At 45.5% G+C, this 26,159-nt stretch overlaps 1 protein-coding gene across 1 annotated transcript in view; it reads left to right on the top strand.

The window, feature by feature from the left end:
• DPP7 (dipeptidyl peptidase 7) overlaps positions 1 to 26,159 on the top strand; it is a 1,979,246-nt gene that overhangs the window by 538,380 nt on the left and 1,414,707 nt on the right. The window contains exon 4 of the mRNA XM_085611261.1: positions 2,662 to 2,797. Coding sequence (XP_085467387.1) covers positions 2,662 to 2,797 — 136 coding nt within the window. The remainder of the gene's footprint in view (positions 1 to 2,661; positions 2,798 to 26,159) is intronic.

Here is a 26,159-nt window from a genome sequence, read left to right as displayed (position 1 = left end):
TTTTGCGTTTATTAAAATTGTCTCTCTCCCTGTATCGGCTAATCTCACTGTGAGTGACAGCATCCTGCTCTTTCACAAGGAACATATCAGCACACAAAGTAGTTTTGTTCAGTGCCAGTAACTACTGTGGCAGTGTGTGCTTTTTGAGACCAAAAACAATGTTTGCCTTTGCCAATGTTTGCTATAATGGTGAGGGCCCGGAGGCTCCCACACCAATAAGGTTTTACAAAACCATGCCAAAACAATTCACACATTGGCAAAACTAAAAAGCTGACCACCAATTTCAGACCTACTGGCTTTGCCAATGCTTGTTTATTTTTGTTGCCTATAATCTTGTTGAAACTGGATACACTGATTTTCTATTATGAATATTTTTGGGAAACACTAGCATGCATCAACACGTTATTAAATGATGCTGCAAAGAAATGGTACCTGAAATTTTACAGTAGTTTAGCAAAATGTTTTTTTTCCTGCTTTCATTTTTTATGAACATTTTATTTTGAAAGCAAAGAATCCTCAATCTTGCTTTCAAGTGTTTGCAAATATTTGCATCAAATCAGAACATTTTGGGAGTGTTATACATAGCCTCATTACTGCTAAACTTTGAAATCGTATATTCACATTTTTATACTGGAACCACTGTCAGAGCTTACAACATTTACTTGAAGCGCTCACCCTAATAATAAAGGCTTTCAATTAATGAACCATAAATACAAGTTTGAACAGCATTAACATATGGATAACAAATATTACCTTAACTGCAGACAGTGCCCTTCCCTGAGCCATAATGTGGTACTGCAAACTGGCAGCTAAAGGGTTTGTGCTGCAGGGGTTTGGCCTACTTGTCCCAAGGACAAAATACACATGAAAACTTGTTGCCCTTGACCCCAAACAATCTGTCCTGGGAGTCGGGTTATAGGAATTCCACACCCCTGTAAAATCATTCGCACCTGGCACGTATTCTTTAGTCGATATCTGTCATGTTTATGAAATGCCGTAAATAGCTTTGAGGTTGAGCTCAGCATGTTTTAAGCAGTATTTGTTCTGTAATAGGAATGACCAACTTTAATGTGAGTTTGGCCAGCAAATATTTAACCACCATCACTAACCAGTGATCAAGTTTTGTTAATGTATACTTTTTAAACTAGAAACAAGGCTTTTTTGGTCCGGTCTAAAGACCGCGTTAACTGTTTTACTAAAATTACCATCCTCATGTTTTCCTAAAAACATTACACACAAATACATACATATATAGGGATTCCCATAAACACTCTTTCAACATTGGTCTGTTGAGATGCCACTCAATGCTCCCTACCACACAGCACAAAGTATAGCTTAACGTACAAAACTCACTCCAGCCATTGGATGCTTTCATTTTGAGTCACTGCATTTTGCTTTGCACATGTATACCTACATCTAAAAAAATAGTTAAACAAGAATAGATCCTTTTAGACTCTAGTACTTCCCCATTGACTGCTAGTCCCTATGTATGGTAGGGTTTCATCAAGTATTTCTGTTAAACACACAAAACACTTATTGCATTTGCATTGTGGATGCCTCACTATAAACCAACTTTGGTAAATGTATGTATCCCTCAGAACATGAACACCAGTCATTAGAGTAGCTAGAGTATAGCTGCAAAATTCTAGGTTGAAGCCACGCCACCTCAGGTTTGTGATTGAAATGTCAGGCACTTGTGTTTTTAGACCTTTAGTAATGACTTGTGTAACTACAGCTTCATTAAAGAATTTTGTAGATTTTGTCTGAAAGCATTTTTAAGATTTTGCATCCGACTCATGTTCGCACCCTCACCATGCACTGTGTTTTCCCTCGCATATTACATCACCCATGAATTGTTTAGTGACTGTATTGATAACATCCCTAATGACATCATTGATAACACTGTGCACGGCAAGGGTGCAAGTTATAGTTATATTAGGGCGTGAGTCCTAGTTACTTGAGATAACTGTCGCTGGTGAATTTCAGTGGTTTTGTTAGTTTAAAACGTTCTGTTTTAACCGATGTTTTTGCCTAACTATAACATCCCTTTAACATTTGTTTTTTCTGTGAATATATGGAATTTTACAGCTCGGCATGGATGGCACTGTGCTAATCCTATGCTTAAAAGCTTTGCTAGAAAACAGATATTTGAAGTCATTCAAACCCTGAAAATGTATTGTTATGATACATATATACTTTTCACGAAATATCTTTATCTATTGATTTTCATTTTGCTACTTCCTAACACAGCCCATAACATAAGGCCATTTAACTTGGACACAAGGCTAGACCGATTGGCTTTGCCAATGCTTGTTGAGTATTAGCATTTATAGTGGCAGTTGTGCTTTGTGCCAATATAATTTCCTTTGCAAATTGTTTTTTTATGAGCCTTGAGAGCTCATTGCCTAAGATGAACTGGGATAACTCTAGGCTGATTGCACCACTTAGTGTGGAAAATATCCCCTTATTGAACCATTAATGGAATCTCATTGTCACTCAGCTTTTGTGTAATTCAGACTTGGTGCTAGTTGTTTTAGTCATAAAATAATTGTAATGCAGCACTGCAGAAATAAAGTTTAAAATTAATCCTGAAAAAACCACTGGCAGTTCAAAATTTGTTATGGTTTGACATATTTTATTTTATTTGTTTTCTTTTCCCAGTTATGGGGGTCTACTGAGTACCTACATGAGAATCAAGTATCCAGATATTGTGGATGGGGCTTTGGCTTCCAGTGCACCACTGTACTCTGCTTCTGGTTCTGGAGACCGAAACCAATTCTTTGCTGATGTCACTGCTGTAAGTTTACTTTATCAGAGTACCAAACTTAATCCATGTTTTATTCATTTACCAACAAAATGAAATAATATAAATGTTACTAAACCTTCTCTTAAGTGGAATTCAGAGGACAATGGGTGGTCACCACTTGTTAGTGAAGTTACAGACAGTTTTAGTTGTCGGTTTTGATTGCTAATGACATTAAACATTCTAGAGGGCCATAGCATAGTGCAGGTGGTTCTACTGTTATTGACATCAAGAGCCCAGTTAAACGTTGTGCAGAACTAGAAGGGTTCCAACTCTGCTCTTGTAAACACCAGTACGGGCCGATAACACCGCCTTTTCTCCTCCTACATTACTGTGCAATTACAAATTAATCCCCAAGAATAAGTAATAGCAATGTAAACCTTGTTTTTCCAGGTTCAATTCTGCATGCAGTTCCCTAATCCTTTGGGATTAATGCTCCTATATGCTGCCTGCTATAAGCAGGGAGGGGTGCCTTATGGGTTGAGAAGCAAGGTGGCAGGAGAGGGTGTATGCCAGCGAGTGGGGGGCTATCTGTGCTCCACTTCATTGCTTAAGGAGGGGATTGGGCAATGGGCAAATGCTGGGCTGTTCTTGCAGCATGATCCAGTCATAATTTCACAAGCCGCATTTTCCGGCTGATAAAATCTGTTGTGATAAATGGCGACACCCTATGTCTACTGTGTGTAGTAGAGTCAAACCAGATTTTCTGCCTTTTTTAGTGCTTGTTGTTACTTGCTGTTCGCCTCATATTACAAGCAGTTTGCAGTCTCTTTAAAAGAAGTGCAGAGATGTACCCAGGAACCTCGAACTAATTGGTATGTTGCAGAATGCCAGTGGAAAAGATTTGTTTGGCTCCAGACTTTGATACCAGCTTCTCACATTGGTTTGTCACTTAGTTCCTTCTCCTTAGGGTACTGTGTTTCCAACACTTGCGATTTCTATTGCATATTATTATAAGGGGTAATTCCAGTTGATTCAGTGGAATCCTTCATCCCCCCCCCCCCCCCCTATGTAACTTCAAGCCACAGACGACATTTTGATTATTAAATGAAAGGTTAAGGTGGGAACTATGGTGTCTGAGGATGTATTAATGTGGCTAACAATCTGCCAAGTGGGCCCCAGATCATTTGTGACTCTTTGATACAATCGTATTACCTCATGTTAAATATCAATGGGGTAACCCTCTGTTCTTCACAACTGGATTATCATGCATTACAGACGCAAAACGGTTCTGTCGGATAAACTTTGACAAGAGGTCCTATGGCATGTATGAGAATGGATAAAATGTGTTCTTTTTAGCTAACCACATTATCCATGATGATATTTTAGCACATACTTATAATGGCAAAAACAAAACTGAAAACCACAGAATGTAAAGTGGCAAACTAATAGGATTATACAAACAAAACTGTTCTTCCAGATAAACGTAGCACATTCGCGAGGTTCTCTTTATCTGTATTGTGACGGGGATTGTGTTACGGAGCTGTGTTCAATGCTCCAGGTTTTTTTTTAATCGTTTTAAAATACTTCAATTGCGTCTTTGCACAATTCTTTTTGACTTGGGATCACTTTATTAGGGGGTCAGCGCTCTAGTTTTTACGCTGCCATGTCTACGCAGGTCACGTTCATTCGGCTTCATAAGCGCCGATGACGTGACTGCGCAGCGGACGCGCGCAGCGGGCGCGCCTAAGGCAAGCCCGTTTGCGCCCGTCCGCGGCCGGGACCAGGGGCCACTACCCCTGTTGGTGCAGCTAGGAAAATCTGTAATTATTCCAGCAATGAACTGAAGAGCTTTAGAGCAGCTTCCACTAGAAAGTGCTTACACTCTATGCCCCTTGATGGCCTTACTAAAGAATGTCACTTCTGCCAGTTTAAACTATGTTCCGTATTCAAAGCCTTCGCTGGCCCCCCTAGCACAAATACCGTCAAGTTGTTGCTTCTTAACTGTCGCTCATTGGCTAAGCACACAGAGAAAATTCTCCTATTGGTAGAAGATGAAAGTCCTGACATTCTTTTCTTAACGGAGACATGGCTGAACGTAGACGGGGGCCCGCCATCGTTCAAGCCTTGCCCCCTGGATATACTATACATAGGCTCGATAGGGGAATAGGAAGAGGAGGTGGATTAGCCATCATCTATAAAAACAATTTTAGTTGTCGTACTACATGGAACCTCTTACAAGATTGCGAAAGCCTTATTTTTACGATTAGCATATCTCACGTCCGTACGTTCTCTGGCATATTAGTTTATCGCCCCCCAGGCCCTTCAGCCCATTTTTGTAAATCACTCCTTACTACTGTTACCGGTCTGGCTAGCTCCCTCCCCAACTTTACTTTTCCTGGGGGATTTTAATTTACATTTTGATGAGGTTTCACTCATCTGTGGTGGAAGTTACTGATGGGCTGGAAATGCTTGAATTCAGACAATTAATCAATAAGTCTACTCACAATAAGGGCCGTATTCTCGACCCTATCTTTTCTTATGCTCTCAGCCTCTTGGTGAATGACCCCACCCCTCTTCCATGGTCCGATCATTGCCTTATTCCTTTTACCTGGACAGTACAAGATGTTCCCCCACCGGCTGAGAAAAGTATCAGGCTCGTACGCCCCTGGGCAAAATTGTCGCCTGATTTATGGACTACTTTTTTGAAAGATAATGTCCCTACTGTAGACTCTAAACCAGTAACTGCGAATTATGAATTTAATGATTGGTTAAAATCATCACTTAATAATATTTTGCCTAAGAAACGCACGTATAATAAAATAGGAGCCCACCATAATCTCTGGTATACGCCCAAATTACGAGCTCTCCGGCAGGCTACCAAGAAGCTAGAAAGAAGCTGGAGGAAAGATCCTACAGTTGATAATAAAATGAAATATAGAACCTGAATAAGGACTTATAAGCTTGAAATAAAATTGGCTAAATCTGCCTACTTTGAAGAGAGAATTACTTCAGCAGCAAACCGCCCTCGTGAAATTTTTAAAATTGCTAAAGCGCTTTTTATTCTACCTCCCCACCTATTGTTATTACAGACATACCTCTACGGTGCAATTTAATTGCAAAATTTTTTAATGATAAAATACAATCTATTTATAAATTTTTCCCTGCAGTTTCTGATCTACAGATAGTACCCCCCATATACTCCGCCACTTATCTATTGGAATCAATTCCCCCTTTGAATCTCACGTCTCTTCAGGGGATCCTGAACCAACTGAAATCTAGAGCACCTTCCGATGTTGCCCCCGCCCCCCACCCCTAGTATTTTAAATTGAGCCTCTGAGACTGTAGCTCCAGTGATTCTAGAAGTAATTAACGCCTCTCTAGAAAAGGGAATAGTACCTCCCCTCTGAAAACGGGTTATGGTCAGAGCTCTTTTAAAAAAAAAACTCACCTTGACCCAGAGATATTAGCCAATTATCGCCCTATTTCGCTGCTCCCAGGAATAGGGAAATTGGCAGAGAGGCATGTAAACATCACTATTTCTACATTTCTGGAAAATAACAATTGCTTTCACCCTACTCAAACAGGATTTAGAGCCCAACAGAGTACTGAGACCGCACTTGTGGTAGTGGTGGAAAATGTAAGGAAAAATCTGGACAGTGGGGGCTGCGCTGCACTTATTTTGCTTGATCTTAGCGCAACCTTTGATACGGTTAACCACCAGCTACTTATTCAAAGGCTTAGGAAGGCTGGAATCACTGGATCCGCACTGAAATGGCTACAATCCTTTTTAGAAGACCGCTCTTTTGCAGTCTTTGAAGAAAATGTTATCTCAAAGCCAATGCCTCTTAGATGTGGGGTTCCTCAGGGCTCGTCCCTGAGCCCCACTCTATTTAACGTGTACATGTGCTCCTTGGCGGAAATAGTCATACCTTTCGGCATCCAGATTGTCACATATGCGGATGATACCCAGTTAGTGGTATCACTTAGTCAAGAGGATAACTCAGCCCCAAATCTGGCCGTATGTTTGCAGAAAGTTTCCGGATGGATGGATAATTCTTATTTGAAACTCAACGGAGAAAAGACTGGATTAATGCTTTTGGGAAAGTATAATTCACGAACAATAGCCCCTTCCTGGCCCAACTGTCTTGGCCTTCCGCCTTCTCCCAAAGCCGAAATTAGGAGTCTTGGAGTGTGGGTGGAGCATAACCTGGACTTCAAAAAGCAGGCAGGCAAGGTAGCAGCCTGCTGTTATGGAATACTAAGAATGCTCAGAAAGATTCTCCCCCTGCTCCCACTAACTGTAAGCGGAGTGCTGGTCCAGGCACTCCTCTTGTCTCGCCTGGACTATGCTAACGCTCTTTATTTAGGAGCTCCTCTTTCTACTATTAAAAAGCTACAGGTTGTGCAAAATTGTGCAGCACGTCTACTTACCAACTCTTCTAAGCGTACGTCAGCTAAACCCTCGCTCTCGGCGCTTCACTGGCTGCCGATTCATGAAAGAGTTCATTTCAAGGCATTGTGCATTATTCATAAAGCCCTTTCTGATATAGGTCCACCCATCATCAGATCCCTCATTCAGGCCTACCGTCCTTCCAGGTCACTTAGATCTGACAATAAGCAGCTAGCAACAGTTCCAATAAAACAGAAAGCACGAAGCGGCGGACGCTGCTATGTGTACAATGCTGCTAAATTGTGGAACAACTTGCCTTTGTCGATCCATTGTGAATCGAATTATCTCACCTTCCGGAAGCTCTTAAAGACCTTTTTATTTCCTTAATCTCTTTCCTGCTTAAGGGTCCGCACTACCGCTGGGATGCCTTCGGGTAGCCATGCACTTTGGAAATGCCTTTTAAATTCAATTCAATTAATTGTCAAGAAAGTGGTTTCCCAATCCCTTAAAAAGCACGATTCAATCATATAAAGAAAAAAAGAAGAAACAAAACATGGATATCCGAACAACTTGCATTATTTTCACTTGTCACCTATGGAGCACCTCATTGAATGATTTTGTGAACAGACATCATCATAGTATTACCAGCATGAAAGGAGCGTCTAGATTGACGTACAGGAGTCTGGAAGCCTATGACTAGCCCATGGACTGCTGAAAGTTGACCGGAGCAGAAGAGCACCGAGGCAGCGGCCGATAGGTAAGTACTCTTATTTTCTTTTTTTTGTGCGTTTCCCCACCACTTTTTTTTTTAACCGCAGCTGCCACTACTCTTAGCAAATAACTTTCTTTCGGAGGATTGTTGTGGGAAAATTACTAGTGAGTGGGGCATTTTAGGATACACTTTCTACAGCCACACCCTCCCACAATGATTTCTTGTTAACATTAGTAGCAAGTCGTCTATTTTAGAGCTTGGGGGAGTAGAAATTACACTGGTCAAAGCAAAATATAATTTTAATGAGATTTTACATTGGTTAGGTGCGATTCCATAAACAATTGTTAGAACTAATTGTGACTAATAGCGCTTTACAGAGGGCTTGTTGGAGATTTAGAGATTCTCCCTAGTGATTTAAGGAGAAAGCCATGGCAGACAGTGTATTTAAAAGCACACGGGCATACCTGGCAAGTGTCCCCAAATCATGTTGTATACTTATTTTCGTTTTTTATTAGCTAACAAATAGCATCATGAGTGTGGTTGTCTAGCATGCCAGAGGTGGCTAAAAGTTTCACATATGACATGCTGCCACTTAGTTGTTATGAACCACTGGACCAGTGGCTTTGGCTACCTTTAAATAGTTATAAAACGACCATTGACAAAGGCAGTTGGTCTTGTATGGACCGTTAGCCTTTTGGCTTTGCCAGTGCTTGCTTTGTCTTGTCAAGGTTTTTGCAAAACTTTATAGTTGGAGATCTGCAAGGCCTGTGTTTTTTTAATGGCTAGGAGCAAAACATATTTTTATGAATGACACAACAGTGGATAAATGGATGAGGAGTACTTGCTGAAGGCCCTTTAAGTTTATTATACATATAATGTTAGTAAAGCAAAAAGTCTTGGCTGTCACCTAGTCTTAAAAAAGAGTACACAGGGTGTTTCAGTTTTCCTCAAAGATTCTTCAGGAATTGTTATGGCATGTTTTGCATTTTGAAGCGTTTTCGACTAGTATTTGTCCTTAAAATATGTAGATGTAAAGTTAACTCTAGAGAGGTGGCGGTTCTCACATTGATGGTTCACCACAGAATGAATGATTTGCCCAGTGTTCATTCTCCTCATTGTAAATAATCGAGTTGGGTGTGAAACACTACTCAAGCAGAAACCACAATCCTTGTCAGGGTGCAGTCACAAGCAAACTCCAAATTAACTTGGCACAGAGTAGTCAGGCTTAACTTTGAGACAAAGTGTAAAGTATTTGTGGAACACTTCAGACAGCAGTAACACAAAAACACAACACGAGAAGACTCACACACCAGATTAGAAAGAGTACATTTTTATAAATAAAATAAGACAAATATACAATTAGTAGAGCCAGAGATGTGTATCTTTAAAGATTTAGGTGAAAATGGTGCCACAAAGCGCCAACTGTGGATATCAGTTTGTACCAGACTGAGACGAAGTCACAAGTTCGGGCTGACCGTGATGGAGTGCAGGCCGGCTACAGGGAGCCAGGTAGACTAACTGAACAAGAGTATCTTAAATGTGGAGCTTTGCAAAGTCCCGCACTGAGGATGCGAAGCGCAGCTGAGGTGATATGAAGTCTGTTTTGGAGATGCGTTGCGTAGCATCGAATCTGGGGATCTGCGATGCAGATCCTACGTCGTCGCAGAGGGACTTGCGATGCAAAGGCCTACGTTGCGCAGCAGAAGTTCCAATGAGGCTTCCACAGCGATGCAAAGTCCTTGCAATTAGAAAGTCCACGTAGCCGAGGCAATGCGTTGGTTTTGCTTAAGGTTGTGCCACACAGCAGAGGAGATGCGTCCACTGATGGGCTGGCAGGGCACCTTCAGGCCCACTTCCAAGGGTCCAGTACTGGGATGGCACCACTCGGAAGGGTAGGACTCATAGTTGCAGAGTTCAAGTGCTGGTGACAAGAGTCTAGCTTTCAGAGTCTCTGTGGTCCTGGGTACAGGTTCAGTCCTTCTCACCCAGACAAGAGGGCAGCAGATCAGCATAGTAGGTAAGCAGTCCTTAAGGTCAGCGGTCCAGTAGAGTGGCAGTCCTTTCAGCAGCACAGCAGTCCTTGTTCCAGACAGCGTTCCACAGGTCCAGAAGTGTACTGAAGAGTTGGTGTCTGAGGTCTAATATTTATACCTGAAGCCTTCTTTGATATGGGAGGCACTTCTAGAGGATTCCCTTTGAAGTGCTCCGGTTTCCTGCCTCCCATGCCCTAGCTCCAGACTAACTACAGGATTATGCAATTTTTTTGAGAAGGCAGGACATAGCTTATTCATGTTTAAGTGGGACTGTGCCGAACTCATCTCTCTCATCCTGCTAATGATAACTCATCCAGGCACACCTAAGGTCTCTAGTGTATGTGGCTGGCTAGGGGTAATACACAAAGACCAAGTGCCAACTACTCCTAGTTATGTGACCCAGAGACACGCTGCAAGCACTAAATGGCTACGGAAGGAAAATGCTAACTTTCTAAAAGTGCCATTTTCAAAAGTGCCATTTTCAAAATCCGACTTTACCATGAGAGGATTTTTCATTACAATGCCAAAGACACCAAACATATACTGTTTAACTGTTCCCATTTTAAAGTTATCTTTATTAAATGCAAACCCAATACTATCCTATGGAAAAGGCCTTGCAATAGTAGAAAAACAAACTTAAGAGTTTTTCACTCTCAGGACATGTCCCATGTTTTAAATACATCTGATCCTGTCCTGTGGGCTCCTTAGGGCCTACCTTCGGGGTGACATATAGGTTAATAAGGACGTTTTGGGCCTGGCAATTTTTTTTATCTTGGCAGGTCGAAATGGTAGTTCAAAATTCCACACAGTGGCTGCAATGTCCGACTTGAAATAGATTTGCAAGACTACTTAATTGGGTGTCACATTTGATGCTGTAGGCCCACAAGTAGCATTTGTATTTACAGTACCCTGGATACTGGTAGTACCACATGACTATGGATTTATAAGTAAGTGAAATATGCTAGTTGGGGAGGATCTAATGTTACTATGTTTTAAGGAGGGAGCACATGCGCTTTAGCAGTAGTAAAGTGCACAGAGCCTTAAGGTCGACAAAAACAAGATGAGAAATGGAGGAGTAAGGCATAAAGTTTGGGGGAAGATCAACCTAAGGGTGACAGCTCTTAACACTCATCCACCTCATTTATGGCATCTCTCTTGCGGGAGTGGACCTATGCTTAATATAAATTAAAACAGACTCCCTAGCTCACACCCCATGGATATGGTCAATCTTTTTACTACCCTTGACCCCATAGCACTGCTCGACATACCTCTTTCTGTTATGTCCTAGGGTCTGGTTGGAGAAGTTCAAAAGGGGAGTGAGGACTTGAAGCTAAATTGGATATGAAGATGAATTGGACTGGAGTAATGAAGTTTACCCATCAGTAACCAGTCAGGCCATTACGTTGTCATCCTTCATCCTACTTCTTACAGTTTGAGGATGTAGCAAACAAGAATCCGCTTCTCATGAAAAAGTACTCAAAGTGAGAAGCAAAATAAAATAAATACAAAGACTCCAGAATCCTGTCACACATGTACGTACATTCCCAACAAAGAGGAGCAATCAGACTGCCCAGGTGTAGACCACACCCATAACATCTTCATCTGCAAATGATGCCTGGAAGCTATTGTAGCCCCTTAAACCGTTGTGACCTACTGTAACCCACCGAAGGTCACATTCAATAGAAATCTAGTCATCATTTCCACAGATTCCACTATGTCATTGTAGTCCCCTACATTTATTTTATATATTAATTTATTTGAAAGGTTTTATAATGCGCGAACAAGAACAAATGGATATCAGAGCGCTATACAAAGTAACGAACATTGGCATGAGGTGTCAGAATGAGTTCAATACGATAAGGAGACATAAGAAGTACCTGAAACATAAAAAGTACATGGGGGTGCAAGGGGAAGACGAAATAACAAGTGATCAACAGGTAACAGCCCTACTAGTAGGCGCAGTGAAGTTTTAGCAGAGCAATATGTCAAAAGGACAACAAAATACATTTTGAAACAATTGTCAAGTAGGAGAAGGAAGTGACTTGCAAAAGTCATCAGGTCTATTGCTGATGCAGTTCATTCAGGAGTAGCCATTTGACATGTTTTTAGGTCTCGGCTGACCCAGCGCATGCGCTGGTCTGGCGAGACTTTTTGTGAGGGCTTAAAAAAATGCTACCATGGCCGGCCAGAGCTACAGTGCATGTGCACGGGCGCGCGCTCCGCGCTTTTTCGCAATTGCGATCACTTTCACGGCCGCTTTGATGTTTGATCGCGATCACTTACACTTTCGCGGCCGCACGATGCTTGTTATCGCTTGTTACCTAATATTCCTTGCTGACAATTTTACTGAAAAACACCAAGGAAGCAACTAAATTGCAGGTTTGTGAGCACATAATTTTTTCAAAAGACGATTGATAGTCATTGAATGTGGCATTGTTATAAGGCTAGTGAAGTTGCATCTTACTGTTGCTCCCTACACAAATGAGGTTTCAAACTAGTTACATTGATTCGTTCATAATTTGGCTTAATTACTCAAACGTCCTTTAGCCTTTGAATGGTATAATGCAGCCCTCCAATGCCAGTTTAAAAATCACATTTTCTCAGCCGTAAGTTGTACTCCACTTCAGAACACCTAGACATAAGGTGTTTTATCGCATACTGCCTTGTCCCGCAGCAATGCTAGAATAGTGCAGGAACCTATTCTTGAGTTGGAACTGGGTTCTGGGCTGGCCACAGCATATTGGCCTTGAGCAGTTTATCAGCACTGGGACACTTGCAGTGGTTGATGCACACAGGGTTTATGCGGAACACTTTTTCTTCTTAAGGTTTCCGTCTGGCTGCAGATTACTCACTTAGTGGACAACAATTGCTTCTGTTTGAGTTGTGTGTTTACTGGGTGCAGTCGTTCGATGTCAAGTGGAGCACCCTCGAAACTCTACCTTGCTGCTAGACCAATTACCTCTTCAGGGTAATGAAAGGGAAACTTCACAAGATGACAAGAGATAATTATTGGTTTCAAAATGTTTTTGCAGTTCTCATGTTTTTTTCCATACAGGATAATTCAGAGTTTATAACCCATCTGAGTTACCGGTTTTCTTTTTAATAGCTATTAGCATTCTTGAATGTCTTCATTGTGTAATTTTCTTACAACTATGATCTAAATATTGAACAGCTATGAACTAAATATTAAACTTTCTTTTTAAGTCGAGCCTGCCAAATGGCCTATTGCCAAGAACTTATACAGGGTTACATCCCTCCCATTGCTTAGCTTTATTATTAATATTATTCTCATTTGCTTGCTTCTAATTCAGTGGCTTTGCTTGTCCCAGCTTGTTTCGGTTTATCCCTATGCTGGCGTATAGCTTCTTTACCATCTCTCTGATTGGTTAGTCTGCTCAGTTTCAGGAAACTACCGTTTTTGTTTTTCTTAAGCACTCCATGAGAGTGCATGTGTGTTCCAACCTTCCCTTGTTCTATCCCATGTGCTGTGTCCTCCCCCAAAGCCCATGAACCCGCACTTAGTATTTCACTCTGTGTACTTTTCTCTGCCCCATGCTCTGTGTTGCTGTCTCTTTTACATACTTCTCCCTCCCGCGGTCCCCTTTGCCCCATGTTCTTTTCTTTGCTGTGCGCCTTTACTCCATGTATGTTTCTTTTCCTGGATCTTTCCCCCCATAAATGTGCAAACAATAGGTGCCAAAGTAGACACAACACCCTTGACGAATGTGTGACTAGCAAGGCATGTGTCTCTCTTGTAGCATGATACCTATAAGTTCAGTGACCCAAGACAAGATTGTTGTGGGATAAGGCGATTTAGCCCTTTGCATGCTTTTCATGTTGAATGTGACATATTCTCCTAACCCAATAGACGTTAGGTTGACTGACATTACTAGACTGTATAATTCCAGGGCATTTAGATCTTTTAGTTCTGATTAAAGCTCTTGACCCTATGGCTTTTAATACTGAGGGCTGAAACATTTCGACTTCTGAGTAGAGTGTTGGGACCATTATCTCCATTTTTATGTTTTTTTAATCATACCAGGAAGACCAAAAATAAAGGGATAACTAGGTGTTCTGAGGTATTCTTATTGTAAAGTCCACATCTGGAAATTACCCTAAATGCTCCCTGGAATATGGTTGAGCCCATCCTATTTTTTAGGGACCAGGATGAGACCTGATGATGAAGCATGACACCAATAGGGCGTGTGAGGGTCTACATATTGAACAATCTAGATTGTGGATTTGTGAGTGGTTTAACCTAGAACTTTATAAAAATAGGGTACTGTTTGATGTATAGCCATGTCGTACAGCTGCATGGTTGCAGTTCAGCTTGGCCGAAAGTTACAAACAAGCATTGGCATAGGTCTCGCCTTTGGGACCTTAAATGTGTTTATTTATCCAGCACAATATCCTTGGTGCAACAACATCAAGTGTTGCATGGCTAAACACTTATAAGGTCCCAAAGGTGAGACCTATTGGCTATGCCAATGCTTGTTTAAATGAAGCCGTCGAGGGGTTGGATGTGATCTCCGGCGGAAGGGCATTTCAAATTCTTGGAGCAAGCCCGGAGAAGGCACAGTTGTACATTTTTTTTCGTTGAATTTAGGAGGTTTCAGTAGTAGAGTTTTAGATCTTTGTAAGTTCTGACTAGAGCCGGAGAGCTCAAGTTTTTTTGCCAGGTAAATGGGGGTGTTGTAGTGAATAGCTTTATGCGTCAGACAGGCTATCTTGAAGCGGATCCCTGCTTCAATGGAAAGCCAGTTAAGTTGAATTAAGTCAGGTGTGATATGATCGTTTTTTCTGGAGCCCGTGATGAGTGTGGCAGAGGCGTTCATAGTAGCTCTTAGCAGAGCTAACCTAGTGTTAGGTAGCCCCGCTAAGGTCACCAAACCCTATTCCAATTGTGAGATAACTAGGGATTGGACTGCTGCCTGGATGTCCTCAGGAGGTAAAGCTTGATTTTCCTAAGAGTGTTGAGGAAATTGGCACTCTTTTTTTTTTTTTTTTCCAAAATTTTATTGAAACAATAAATCAGATACAAGCATGGGCCTACAACCACCAGGGCCGGCCGCTAGATTCAGAAATGATCGTACATTAGTTAAAGCAGTAGGCGACACCTGGGGCCCAGCCCCGTAAATGGCTCAGGATAGCTCGAGAGAAGCAGGAGACATACATTTAACATAAATAACAACAAAAAACAAAAGGCGAGGCATACAGGCAGAAAACGTGGGTCAGGCTACATCCGGGGGACTTTTACTCCAAGGCTTCAATTAGCTATCAACAGGAGGGAGTATTGAAAGATCGGGGGGGGGTAACGGGAAAGGAACATCCATATATGCGATTATACAATCAGTTACGAGGAACCATCAAGGGTCAGGGGGACAAAGCAATATCGGTGTCCACTAGGGGGGGCGTACAGGTACCCCCACGATATACGTTCCATTGCCCCCAAATTCTACCCCATGCCCCGGGCTTACCGCGGGCCACATATACAGTCTTCTCCCTGAACATACACCAGTCCATGTTTTCCTTCCATACTGACACGGTGGGTGGCCGCTGGGAGCCCCAAAGCTGCGCTATATCCCTCTTGGCAATCATGTAGCCCAGGGCCGCCCACCGAGTCTGCGCCGCGTTATAATCATTGGGCTCCCACACATTCAAGACACAGCGACGCACCTCCGGCAGCAGCTCCACCCCGGTGACTTGCCCCATGACCCCATGAACCCGACGCCAGTATTCCGCCACCTCCCGGCACTCCCAAAGGATATGAAGAAAGGTGGCACTGAGCCCACACCCCCGCCTGCAGAGCCCATCCTCCGAGAATCCCATCGAGACCAGACGGGGGCCCGTAACATACACCCGGTGGAGAATCTTTAGCTGAACCAGGCGGAGGCGGGCTGGAATGGCAACTTCCTTGGGGGATGATAGTGCGGACTGCCAGTCCTCGTCGTCTAATTCCACCCCGTCCCCCGTCCACGTCTCCCGAAGGCGCACCAATAGGTCGGCCCGATTGTTAATGAGTTTTTTATAAATTAAGGAGATAGTACTGTCGGGAACATGACCATCAAGTATGCGGTCCTCGAGGGGCGAAGAGGCCGGGATCTTGGTCCCCTCCCCAAAGACAGAGAGCAGGGCGTGCCGAACCTGGGCGTATCGGAAGAACTCCTTTTCCGTGAGTTCGTATTCGCTCTGGAGCGCCGCGAAGGTCTTCACCGCGCCCTTCATCCATAAGTCTCCCACTCTACTGATGCCAATCGTGTCCCAACGGTCAAACCCCTTCGTTGTCCAGAGGCTTCCCAGTCGGTCGGAGGCAAATAAAGGAGTAGCGCATGTTAGTCTCTCACTCCAGCCCATGGCTACATTGGCCGCCTTCCAAATCCGTACCGCGATCTTAGTGGGGCCCGTCAGGGTCCGTCCAGCCGAGCAGGAGTAAAGCGCCCTGTTATAGTTACCGCCGGGAAGCAGGAATTTATCCATCTCATACGCCGGATTCAAGCCAGGCGCATACGTGGCGTGGTTGATGGCTGATAGCTGCGAGGCCCAATAATACCTGCGAATGTCGGGAAGCGCGATGCCCCCGTCATACCAGGGGAGAGTAAGTTTGGCCAGGGCAATACGCGCCCGCCCGTCCCACACCAGTCTCCTCTGCAGACTCTCTACTTCCCGAAAGTAGGCTACTGGAATGATGTTGAAGGAGTTCTGAAGTGCATAGAGGAACCTGGGAAGGGACATCATTTTAAACAATGCGGCCCGACCCAGTGGGGACAGGGGCAGCCTACACCACCGAGCCGTGTCTTCCCTCAAACGTCGAAGTGGAAGCAGGAGATTGTGCTCATAGCGAGCTACCGGGTCCAACGAGATGTGTATCCCCAGGTATTTAAAGCCGGACAGAGATATTTGGATCGGAAGCCGAGGCGGCAGGAGAGGGGGGCCACCGGAGATAGGATAGACACAGGATTTAGACCAGTTAATCGTGAGACCCGAATTTCTCCCGTAGGAAGTCAGAACATCGAAGAGAACGTTAAGCGACTGCCGCGGCGAGGTAAGATACAGGAGGATATCGTCAGCATATAACGAGACCCGATCCTCAAAGCCCGGGGCCCACCGGATCCCCCTGATCGAGGGATCCCAGCGGAGCCAAGCGGCGAGTGGCTCCAGGGCGAAAGCAAAGAGCAGAGGGGACAACGGGCACCCCTGCCTCGTACCCCTTCCAAGAGCGAAGGGCCGAGAGACCCGCCCATTAACCACCACCTGAGCCATGGGTCCCGTGTAGAGAAGCTTCACCCAGCCAAGAAATCCCTCCCCAAAGCCGAATCTGGTCAAAACAGCCCAGAGGAATGGCCACTCGATGGTGTCAAAGGCCATCGTGGCATCTAAAGAAACCAGCACGGCCGGTTCAGAGAGGTACTCCGCCCTGGCGAGGGCGCCATGGAGACGCCTCAAGTTGAGGGCGGTGTTGCGATGTGGGATGAATCCGCATTGATCAGGATGAATCAGATCGCAGATGACGCTCAACAAACGATTGGCAAGGACTTTAGCCAGGATTTTAGGCTCTGCATTTAGCAGTGAGATAGGCCTGTAAGAGGCACAGCGGTCCCGTGGCTTACCGTCCTTGGGGATCACGACTATCGTGGCCAGTCGCTGGTCGACCGGAAGGGAACCGGCCTCAAGGGACTCCTGAAACATACGACGGAGGAAGGGCGCTAGTTTATCCGGGCGCAACTTATATAATTCGATAGGTAGACCGTTGGGACCCATGGCCTTGCCCGAGCGAAGGGACCGAATCGCAGTCGCGATTTCATCTACCGTCAAGGGAGCGTCCAGCTGCTCACGGTCCTCGGCAGAAAGGCCAGGCAAAGCAATGTCCCTCAGGAGAAGGCGAGAATCTTCCTCATCTCTATCAGTCACCGGGGAGTACACAGTCCGGAGGTGGTCGGCAAAACATTCCACAATCTCACCAGGCTCCGTCACACACACTCCATCCGAGACACGCAACTCCGGGACCACACGATTCACTCTCTCCTTCTTATCCAGCCACGCAATCAGCTTTCCCGCCTTGTCCCCGGCATCATACAACCGACCCTGCTGCTCCCTATACATAGTTTTGGCAGCGTCGGTGACAAGAGATCTGTATTCAAACTGTTTCAGGTTAAGGGCATGGAGCCCGTCCGGAGTGACACCCGCCTCCAAGGCCGACTCCAGCCCCGAGATGTCAGTCTCCAGCTTCACCACCGCCTCACTCCTGAGCTTCTTAGCCACCACTATCTGGGAGAGGGCGTGTCCGCGGATTACAGTTTTAAAGGCTTCCCACAGGGACATTGCAGACAACACAGACCCCTCGTTTTCAAGAAAGTATTGGTCCATAGCCTTAACCAGACTCTCGCGGGTCGTGGGGTCTCGCAGGTACCACGGGTTAATGGGAGCGATCCGCCCTGCAGACCGCGACTCGGTGTCAAAGAGAAGCCACAGCGGGGAATGATCGGAGATACCCCTCGCTAGGTGCCTGACCTCTCGAATTCGACCCGCCTGCGTCGCGGGCATAAGGAAATAGTCTAACCTAGAAAGACTCCCATGTGCCCCAGAGTGAAAGGTGTATTGACATTGGGTCGGATGCATTAATCGCCAACTATCCACCAGGCCGAAGGTCTCCAACAGACCACCTAGCCAAGCCTGGGCAGCGGGGAGGGCCCTGGGTGGGTGACGATCCAGGTCACCCGAGACCACCGAATTAAAATCCCCGCCCATAAGCAAAAGGCCATCCGGAAGTTCAAGCAGCATTCGACCCAAGTCCGCGAAGGTGGAGTTCTGGAGGCCCGGTGGGACGTAAATTGAGACCAGGGCAAGGGGATGCCCCTCCCACCTCCCAGTCAGACAAACATAACGCCCTCTGTCATCTGAGACCACCCTCGTGATCTCCAACGGAAGTGAGGATCGGAGGAGAATGCCCACCCCCCTGGAGCCAGTTGTGTAACCAGAGTGAGCCACGAGGCGGTATCCCCCCCTGTTCATTGCATGGCAGACATTACCAACCAAATGCGTCTCCTGGAGAAACACCACATCAGGAGTCAGACGACGCAAATACTGCAGAACTACACCCCGTTTGATACGGTCCCCCAACCCATTGACGTTCCAAGACATCAGCTTCAACCCGTCCCCCCCCATCCCCGCCAATAGATCAGAGGTCCCCCCGCAAGTAGCACAAGTCCCAAAAGTGGAAGAAAATCAATACCTCGCCCTGCAAACAAAAACCACACTACTAAACAACCCCTCCTCCACCCCCCCCCCCCCCCAACACCCAACTCCCCCCACCCTGCACCCCTGCGGGCCAAAAAATCCCCCAAAATTGCAGTGTGCCTGTCGCCCCACTAACCCCAGTCTACAAAAAGACCCCGGAGGAGGAAAGGGACCCGTCCCCGCCCGCCCCCCATACATATACTAGCAAAACACACTGAACCAAAGAAGTACAACCCAGCTGAGCAGTGCGAATTGGCAAAATCAAGGACCAAAAGTCACTCCAAAGGGGACCCGTCCCTGTTGGCACCCGCCGAGGGCCCGGGACGGCCACCTCTGTCAGGCAGCGAGTCCAACCAGTCACTCACGGCCACAGGAGAGTCAAAGAAGGCAGTCCGATCATCATGTTCCACTCGGAGTTTGGCAGGGGAGAGCATAGAGTACTTTAAGCCCAGCTCACGAAGACGACGTTTCACCCCCTGGAATCCCATCCGCTGCTTCTGGACAAGTTGAGTAAAGTCCGGATAAAAGTTAATGGATGAGTTCTCATGTCGAACCGGGCCATGGACCCGCGAGGCCTGCAGAATCGCATCCCGGTCTCTGTAGTAAAACAATTTGGCCACGATAGGCCTCGGGGGGGCCCCCGGCCGTGGCCGCCCGCCCGGAACTCGATGAGCCCGTTCAACGGCAAAAAATTTACTCAAGCCCGCAGGGGTCAGCTGTTGGAGGATGAGTTCCTCGACCAGGAGGTCAACCGGGCGGTCGTCGGTGGACTCCGGTACGCCGATGACACGGATGTTGTTGCGTCGGGCCCGTCCCTCGAAGTCCTCCAGCCGCCGGGCCATCTGCTCGTTGACCACCTTGATGTCGCCAAGCGCGGCCTGCAGGCCCGACACATCCGCACCCAGGGTGGAGGTCCGTGCATCGAGAGTTTGAACCCTCTCGTTTGTTTTGGAGAGGTCCGCCCGTATTAAGGTGACATCAATCGCCACCGTATCGATCTTGCGGGCCAGGGCCTCATATTGCGTGGCGATGGTCTCCCTGATGCCATCAATGGCGCCCATGATGTCCTGTAGGGAAAGTTCCGAAGAGACGGATGTGCCACCACCGGCGACGTCTGAGGGGGGACCGGCCGTTCCAGGAGAGCCTCTGCCCTGAGTGTAGCGGTCCATGTTGTTGGTCTGGACCGATCCTCCACGGAGGGAGGATTTAGTCTTACGCCCCTCGGGGCCCCCCTTGCCCCCCATGCGGCCACGGACTCCGAGGGGGACCGCCGATCAAAAGTAGTTGGGATACCGGCCCTGGAAACCAACGCCTCACCCGAGGCCACAATATGGCGGTGCGGGGGGACCCAGGGCGATAGGCACTCTAGTGGCAGGTGGAGACAAAGCTTTGTGCAGAGTTTAGGGAAACACCCCGCCACCTCAATCGCTCCACTGGCCAGCCCCCTGAGGTCTGAAAGTGAAACCGAAAGTGGCCAAGCGGCCCCTGGCTCCGCGCCACAGCCGTTGTTGTTCAACTTCGACACGGCCCCACGGCTCACCTTGCCCCGGGCACCTCCGTCGGGTGGGTCCCAAAAATTCAAACAACGATATTTCAGGATTCCCGGGTCCGATTAAATTCCTGAAAAGAGATACGTGCTCAGCTGGTCGTCCTCTCCCAGATTCCATAAACCAAATCCGGATATTGTCAGGATAAATTCCGAGGAGCAGCGAGGGTCCGGGGAGCCCTGTGCTCACGCGACCATCTTGGATGCGCGCTAGGCTCCTCCCTCGAAATTGGCACTCTTAATGGTGGCACTGATGTGCGCTTGCATATTTAGGTATTTGTCCAGGGTATCTCGTAACAAACTAGCGGAGTCAACAATATGAGGGGTGCAGTTGAGTTTTGAAAGTTGTTTGATTTGTATTTACGTAGGTGCCGAGTATCTTCAAATACAGTTGTGTTATTCGTGTACATATGGTATTGAATTCTGGCGCAGTTCAGAATAACAGAGGTTCCATGAAGAGGTTGAAGAGCATGGGCGAGAGTACAGAACCTTGAGGTACCCCACTAGAGACCGGGGTAAAGACAGAAAGTAATTGGTTGACTTTGATTCTTTGGGTACGGTTATGTAGGTAAGAGGCGAACTAATTTAAGACAGGGCCAGATAACCCCATCCTATGTTAAAGAAGAGCAATCAAGTTATCATTTTGATAGTGTCAAAAACAGGGGACAAGTCAAGAAGGATCAGAAGACGAGGAACATCTTGGTCAAGTGCCCTCAAGGCGTCATCAACAATGTGAGTTAGAGCTGTTTCTGTACTGTGCCCCGCTCTAATGCCTGACTGGTGGAGATCTGGGAGCTGAAAGTTCTCGATGTGGTTGCAAAGCTGTGTGTAAACGCATTTCTCAAGCAGTTTATCTAAAGACATGATGCAGGTGATCGGGCGGAAATTAGTGGTATCCGCTAAGTCGCATTAGGCTTCATGGGTATGGGCGTGACTTGCCCCATCTTCAGGCAGTCAGGAATCCTCCCCTGCAAGAGAGATTGTTGAATGATCCAGGTCCAGAGAGGGAGAATGGCTGAGTTGAGATCTTTGAGAAGCTTAGCAGGAAGTGGATCACTGTAATGGTTGGAGGATTTAAGAGACGCTAACGAATGTAACAGCTCCTCCCCATTCGGGAGCAGGAAGGATTTCCAAGAAGCATTGTTTTTGGGACTGTACACTGTGGGGTAGAGAGGAGCACACACTGTCGTAGGTACTGCCGTAGCCAGGGCGCTCATAGACCGCAAGTTAGGAGCGGCACATTTTAGCTTCCGTTCAATAATCCTAGACTTTTCTGAAAAGTGCGCTGAGAAGTCCTCCTCGCTGGAGCCGGTAGTCTTGAGTGTCCGGATAAGATTAGTAGAGTGGTTAGCTTGTTTGATGATTTCAAACAGTTTATTAGGCTGGTTTGTAGCACTGTCTTGCTGAGCCCTGAAATGATTTGTTGTAGGAGCCTCTCAACCTCCTTAACAGATTGAGACCAGTAGTGGAGGGAGCATTTCTCCATTGTCTCTGAGAACCTAATTTTGCAACATTCCTCATTAAGGGAGCCATTGAACCAGGGTTTGGATTGTTTGATCGGAATCCTTTTGAGTTGCTTCGGTGCAGCAGAGTTGAGAATACTGTAGGCTGTAGCGAGAGTGAGAGCATGAGTGGAAACTGATTCCATGTTATGCCTCTCTTGTTGCAGTGACGCCGAAACGCCGCCGCTAGCTACGCAAGGACGCGAAGACGTACGCCGCATCAGCACTAGCACCGCCCACCAACGCGGGACGCGGGTAGAGTGCTGTACTGCTAGCGATCTGGTGTATAGAAAAACCAGTTTTGGTACTTCGGTTAAAACGCGGTTTTTTGACTTTGGACAATGCAGCGGACCCAGTGAAGCACTGGGCGCTGCTTGGAAAAATTACTGGGAGACTGGGAGGCAAGAGGCAAGAGCGGGAGAAAAGCTCTAGGAGGAAAGCCCCGTTGGGGGGGGGGGGGGGCTGTTGAAAATACGATGATTGTGCCCAAAACTGCCTACTACTGCTGGTGCTGTGAATGGGGGAGACGAGGCAAGTGGACGAGGGTCAAGAGAGGGAGGTGAATGCCGGAGTGACCTCCCCGGAAAAGGAAAGGGGGACTGGAGAAGGTTCCAAGACCACTAATTAAAAATAATATAGAGATTTAAAGGCGAGCTGGCTGGCAAGGCGGGAAAACGGCACAACAGAGGTAAGTTTTATGGACAGCTTTATAGTTTACAGTTTTTTTAGCACCCCATCTGCCCCTCTAAGCATTATATAAGTATAAAATTTGGGTGGTTTGGGGGCAGGTTAAAAAGGTGAAAGCAGGAAGCAGGAAAGTCAGCCGAAACGTGGAAAGTCTCACAAAACTGGAGTATATATTTCTGTAGGAAAAAGGGACATATTTGCGATTACTTCTACTTTAAGGACAATGGCACCAAAAAGGAATCAAAAAACCCGTAGGGGGATCACGGAGCAAAACTAGGGAAGGAAGGAATGCTCCGGGAAGATTATGGTCTCGGAAGAGAGCCAGGAGAGCCAAGCAAGCTCTAAAGAAAGGCTCGGAGCAGGAACCCAAAAGAGGAAAAGTAAGAAAGCAACTAAAAGTATTCTGCAAAAAACTAATGGAAATATGTCGGCCTCTAAATCGATAAAGAACTTTTTAGGAAACATTATAAACAGACAGACCTAGTAATAAAGTCAATGGAAGTAGTGCAACAAAATGAGTCTGACATGGCAGAACTCACAGACGGAACATTGGAGGCATCGCTTTCGATAAATCATTTTCTTTTAAATGAGGAGGACCTAATAATAGCACCACAATTGTCTTCATCGCCTAAACTATTCTCGACGCAAGTACAGGAACAAGAGGCCTCAGACCGAGTGGAGAATATTAGCCAGGGATCAAGAGCAGATTGGGGGGATGTACAAAATATATCAGGTCTACCATTAGAAGAAAGTAAAATTCAGACTCAACATGAAATATCAAGTGCGGAAAGAACAGAGGACCCCGAGAGAAATAGTCGCCAGGATCTTGATTTCTCCGCAACTCCTTCCTCTTCAATGGTGGATCTATTGTTGATGCTACAGAAAACCCTCCAGGGAATCCTAGAAGTTACATTGTTAAATAATGAGGTCCAGAAAACGCAAAAGTTACATTTAAAAAACATTGAGGAGGGAACTGCAAGGGATTAGAGGGCAACTGCCACATATGTTGAGACCTGTAGCAGACCTTCAGCCTACGGAACAGAGAGAATGTGAAGGCTCAGAAGAAAACTCACACAGTGTATATATATATCTAAACGCCCTATGTTGACAAAAAGAAGAGGGGATCATTTGAGATATAGCTTCCGGAATAATAGAGGTCAACCAAAAAGAAAGGTAGAGAAAAAGAGGAAGACTAAGGTAGAAATAAGGAAATAAATAAAGAGGAGGAAGAGGCTGCTGTAAAATCCCCTTTGAAAAAACTATTACCAGTAAAGATCCCAAGAGTTGAGAGTAAAAGAAAGGATTATAATAGTCAAGGAAAGGAACGAAGTGATAAAGGCCCAAGAAAGAGGAAACTAAAAACAAAACCTGATCTAGAAATAAATAAGGTGGGATATAAAATACATTCCCAGAAGAATCAAAAGCAGGAAATAGAAACCCGGCAAAGAGGTAAAATAGAAGGACAAAATAAACAGGGGATTGGTAAGTGGGAAAACATCGAGCAGATAGGAATAGAATTCCCTAAGATAGAGGCAGAGGGGGGAAGTGACAAATGGCTGTATTTTGAACCCGACCAACTAGAAAAAAAGGGAAAGAAAACAAGGAAGCTTAAACCCTTAAATAGGTCTCAAATCCTATTTTAATTCTCTAAATGTCCAAGTTTGAGGGGAATAGGAACAAAAGATTTGAGACAGGTGGGCTTTATGGAAAACAGAAATGGAAAGGAGATCACAAGAGTTCTATTTCATTCTGATTTGGTAAAATCAGCAATTGGGAAGGCGGCGAGGGAGATAGAGCAGGAGGGTATTTGCCTAATCCCAGAGAGAGAATTAAAGGGAAATGGCCATTTAGGTAGTAATTTTTTAGATTGTCATTGAGGCCTAGGAAAGCGACAGGTGAGGTTACTGGAGGAAAAAGAAGAAGGGGGAAGTAATCTGAAGGTAGTAGTCAACAACTCAGCAATCGAGAATCCCTGGGGTAATTGGAATCAAAGAAGTAGCTCTGCAGATCATTCCCAGTGGGATAAGGTTGATACGGATGAAGAGGGGGGCCTGAGTGAGGTGGAATAGGATGGAGGGGTGTCGCATAGCCTAAATTTTTTATCTTGGAATATAAATGGCCTCGGAGATATAACAAAACAAGAATGCATAATTAAGATAGTACATAATATGGAAATTATTTGCTTACAAGAAACTTGGCTATGCAACGAGACCCCGATATTTGACGGGTTCCTCCAACTCCACCGGCCAGCCAGGAAAAAAAGGTTTGGTCGCCCAGCCGGGGGGGGGGATTATGACGCTACTGTCTACAAAAGTAGCAAAGAATGTGGATTTGCTAAAAGTAAAATGTAAATGGCTCTTGGTATGCAGATTACTGTGCCGATAATGGATAAAAAGCATGAAAATGTAATTATTATAAACGTGTACATGCAGTGGGATAATGTTGTAGAGTATGGAATTGAGATGGCGCATTTCAAAGAGGACATAGACTCTTTATGTGGAAAGTACGTGGCGAACATATTTTTTACTATGGGTGATTTTAATCATAAATTGCATCCAAAAAAGGTGGACCTTTGGCATAGGGAAATTTTGGATGCATATGGAGTTAAACAAGCAACTTTTCCGAGCTGTGAAGCCTTGAGACGGGACGGGACGAAGGGTCTTTTCTGTCTGAATGGCAGAACTGAATCAGATTGCCCAGCAAAGAAAACATTTAAAATAGGTACACAAAACTGCCCAATAGATTATATTTTTATGTTTGCATGGAATTTCCCTCTCGTGAGGGAATTTAAAATACATTGGAAAGAAGGCAGTGATCATAATCCCCTGCAAATGAAGATCCAAAGGAGCTCCCCGAAACCCCGAGAAACAGTAATTGCTCAACAAGTTGAATATCCTAAAAGAGCGACTACTAGATTTATTTATTTTATTTATTTATTTGTCATTTGTAGAGTGCATGAATCACCCCAGATGGGGTATCTCCGCGCTGAGGACGGATAGAGGTGATGGCTTAAGTGTTCAGAAAAGTGATGTTTTGAGTTTTTTCCTAAAGGACAGGTAGTTAGTGCAGAGGCGAATGTCCAGAGGTAGTTGGTTCCAAAGTTGAGGGGCTAGGTAGGAGAATGCTTTGCCTCCTAGTCTGGTTTGTTTTATCCGTGGAATGGTAAGAAGACCCTTTCCTTTAGAACGGAGGGTACGTGAGGGTGTGTCTGACTAGTTTATCTGCCAGATATGTCGGTCCCATTTGGTTTAGGCCTTTGAACACCAAACAGCAGATTATGAATTGAATTCTTCTGCGTATTGGTAACCA

This window comes from Triturus cristatus, chromosome 1_2 (genome assembly GCF_964204655.1).
Source record: "Triturus cristatus chromosome 1_2, aTriCri1.1, whole genome shotgun sequence".
In the NCBI taxonomy this organism is placed as follows: Eukaryota; Metazoa; Chordata; class Amphibia; order Caudata; family Salamandridae; genus Triturus; species Triturus cristatus.
This window is presented reverse-complemented; position numbering and strand designations above follow the sequence as displayed.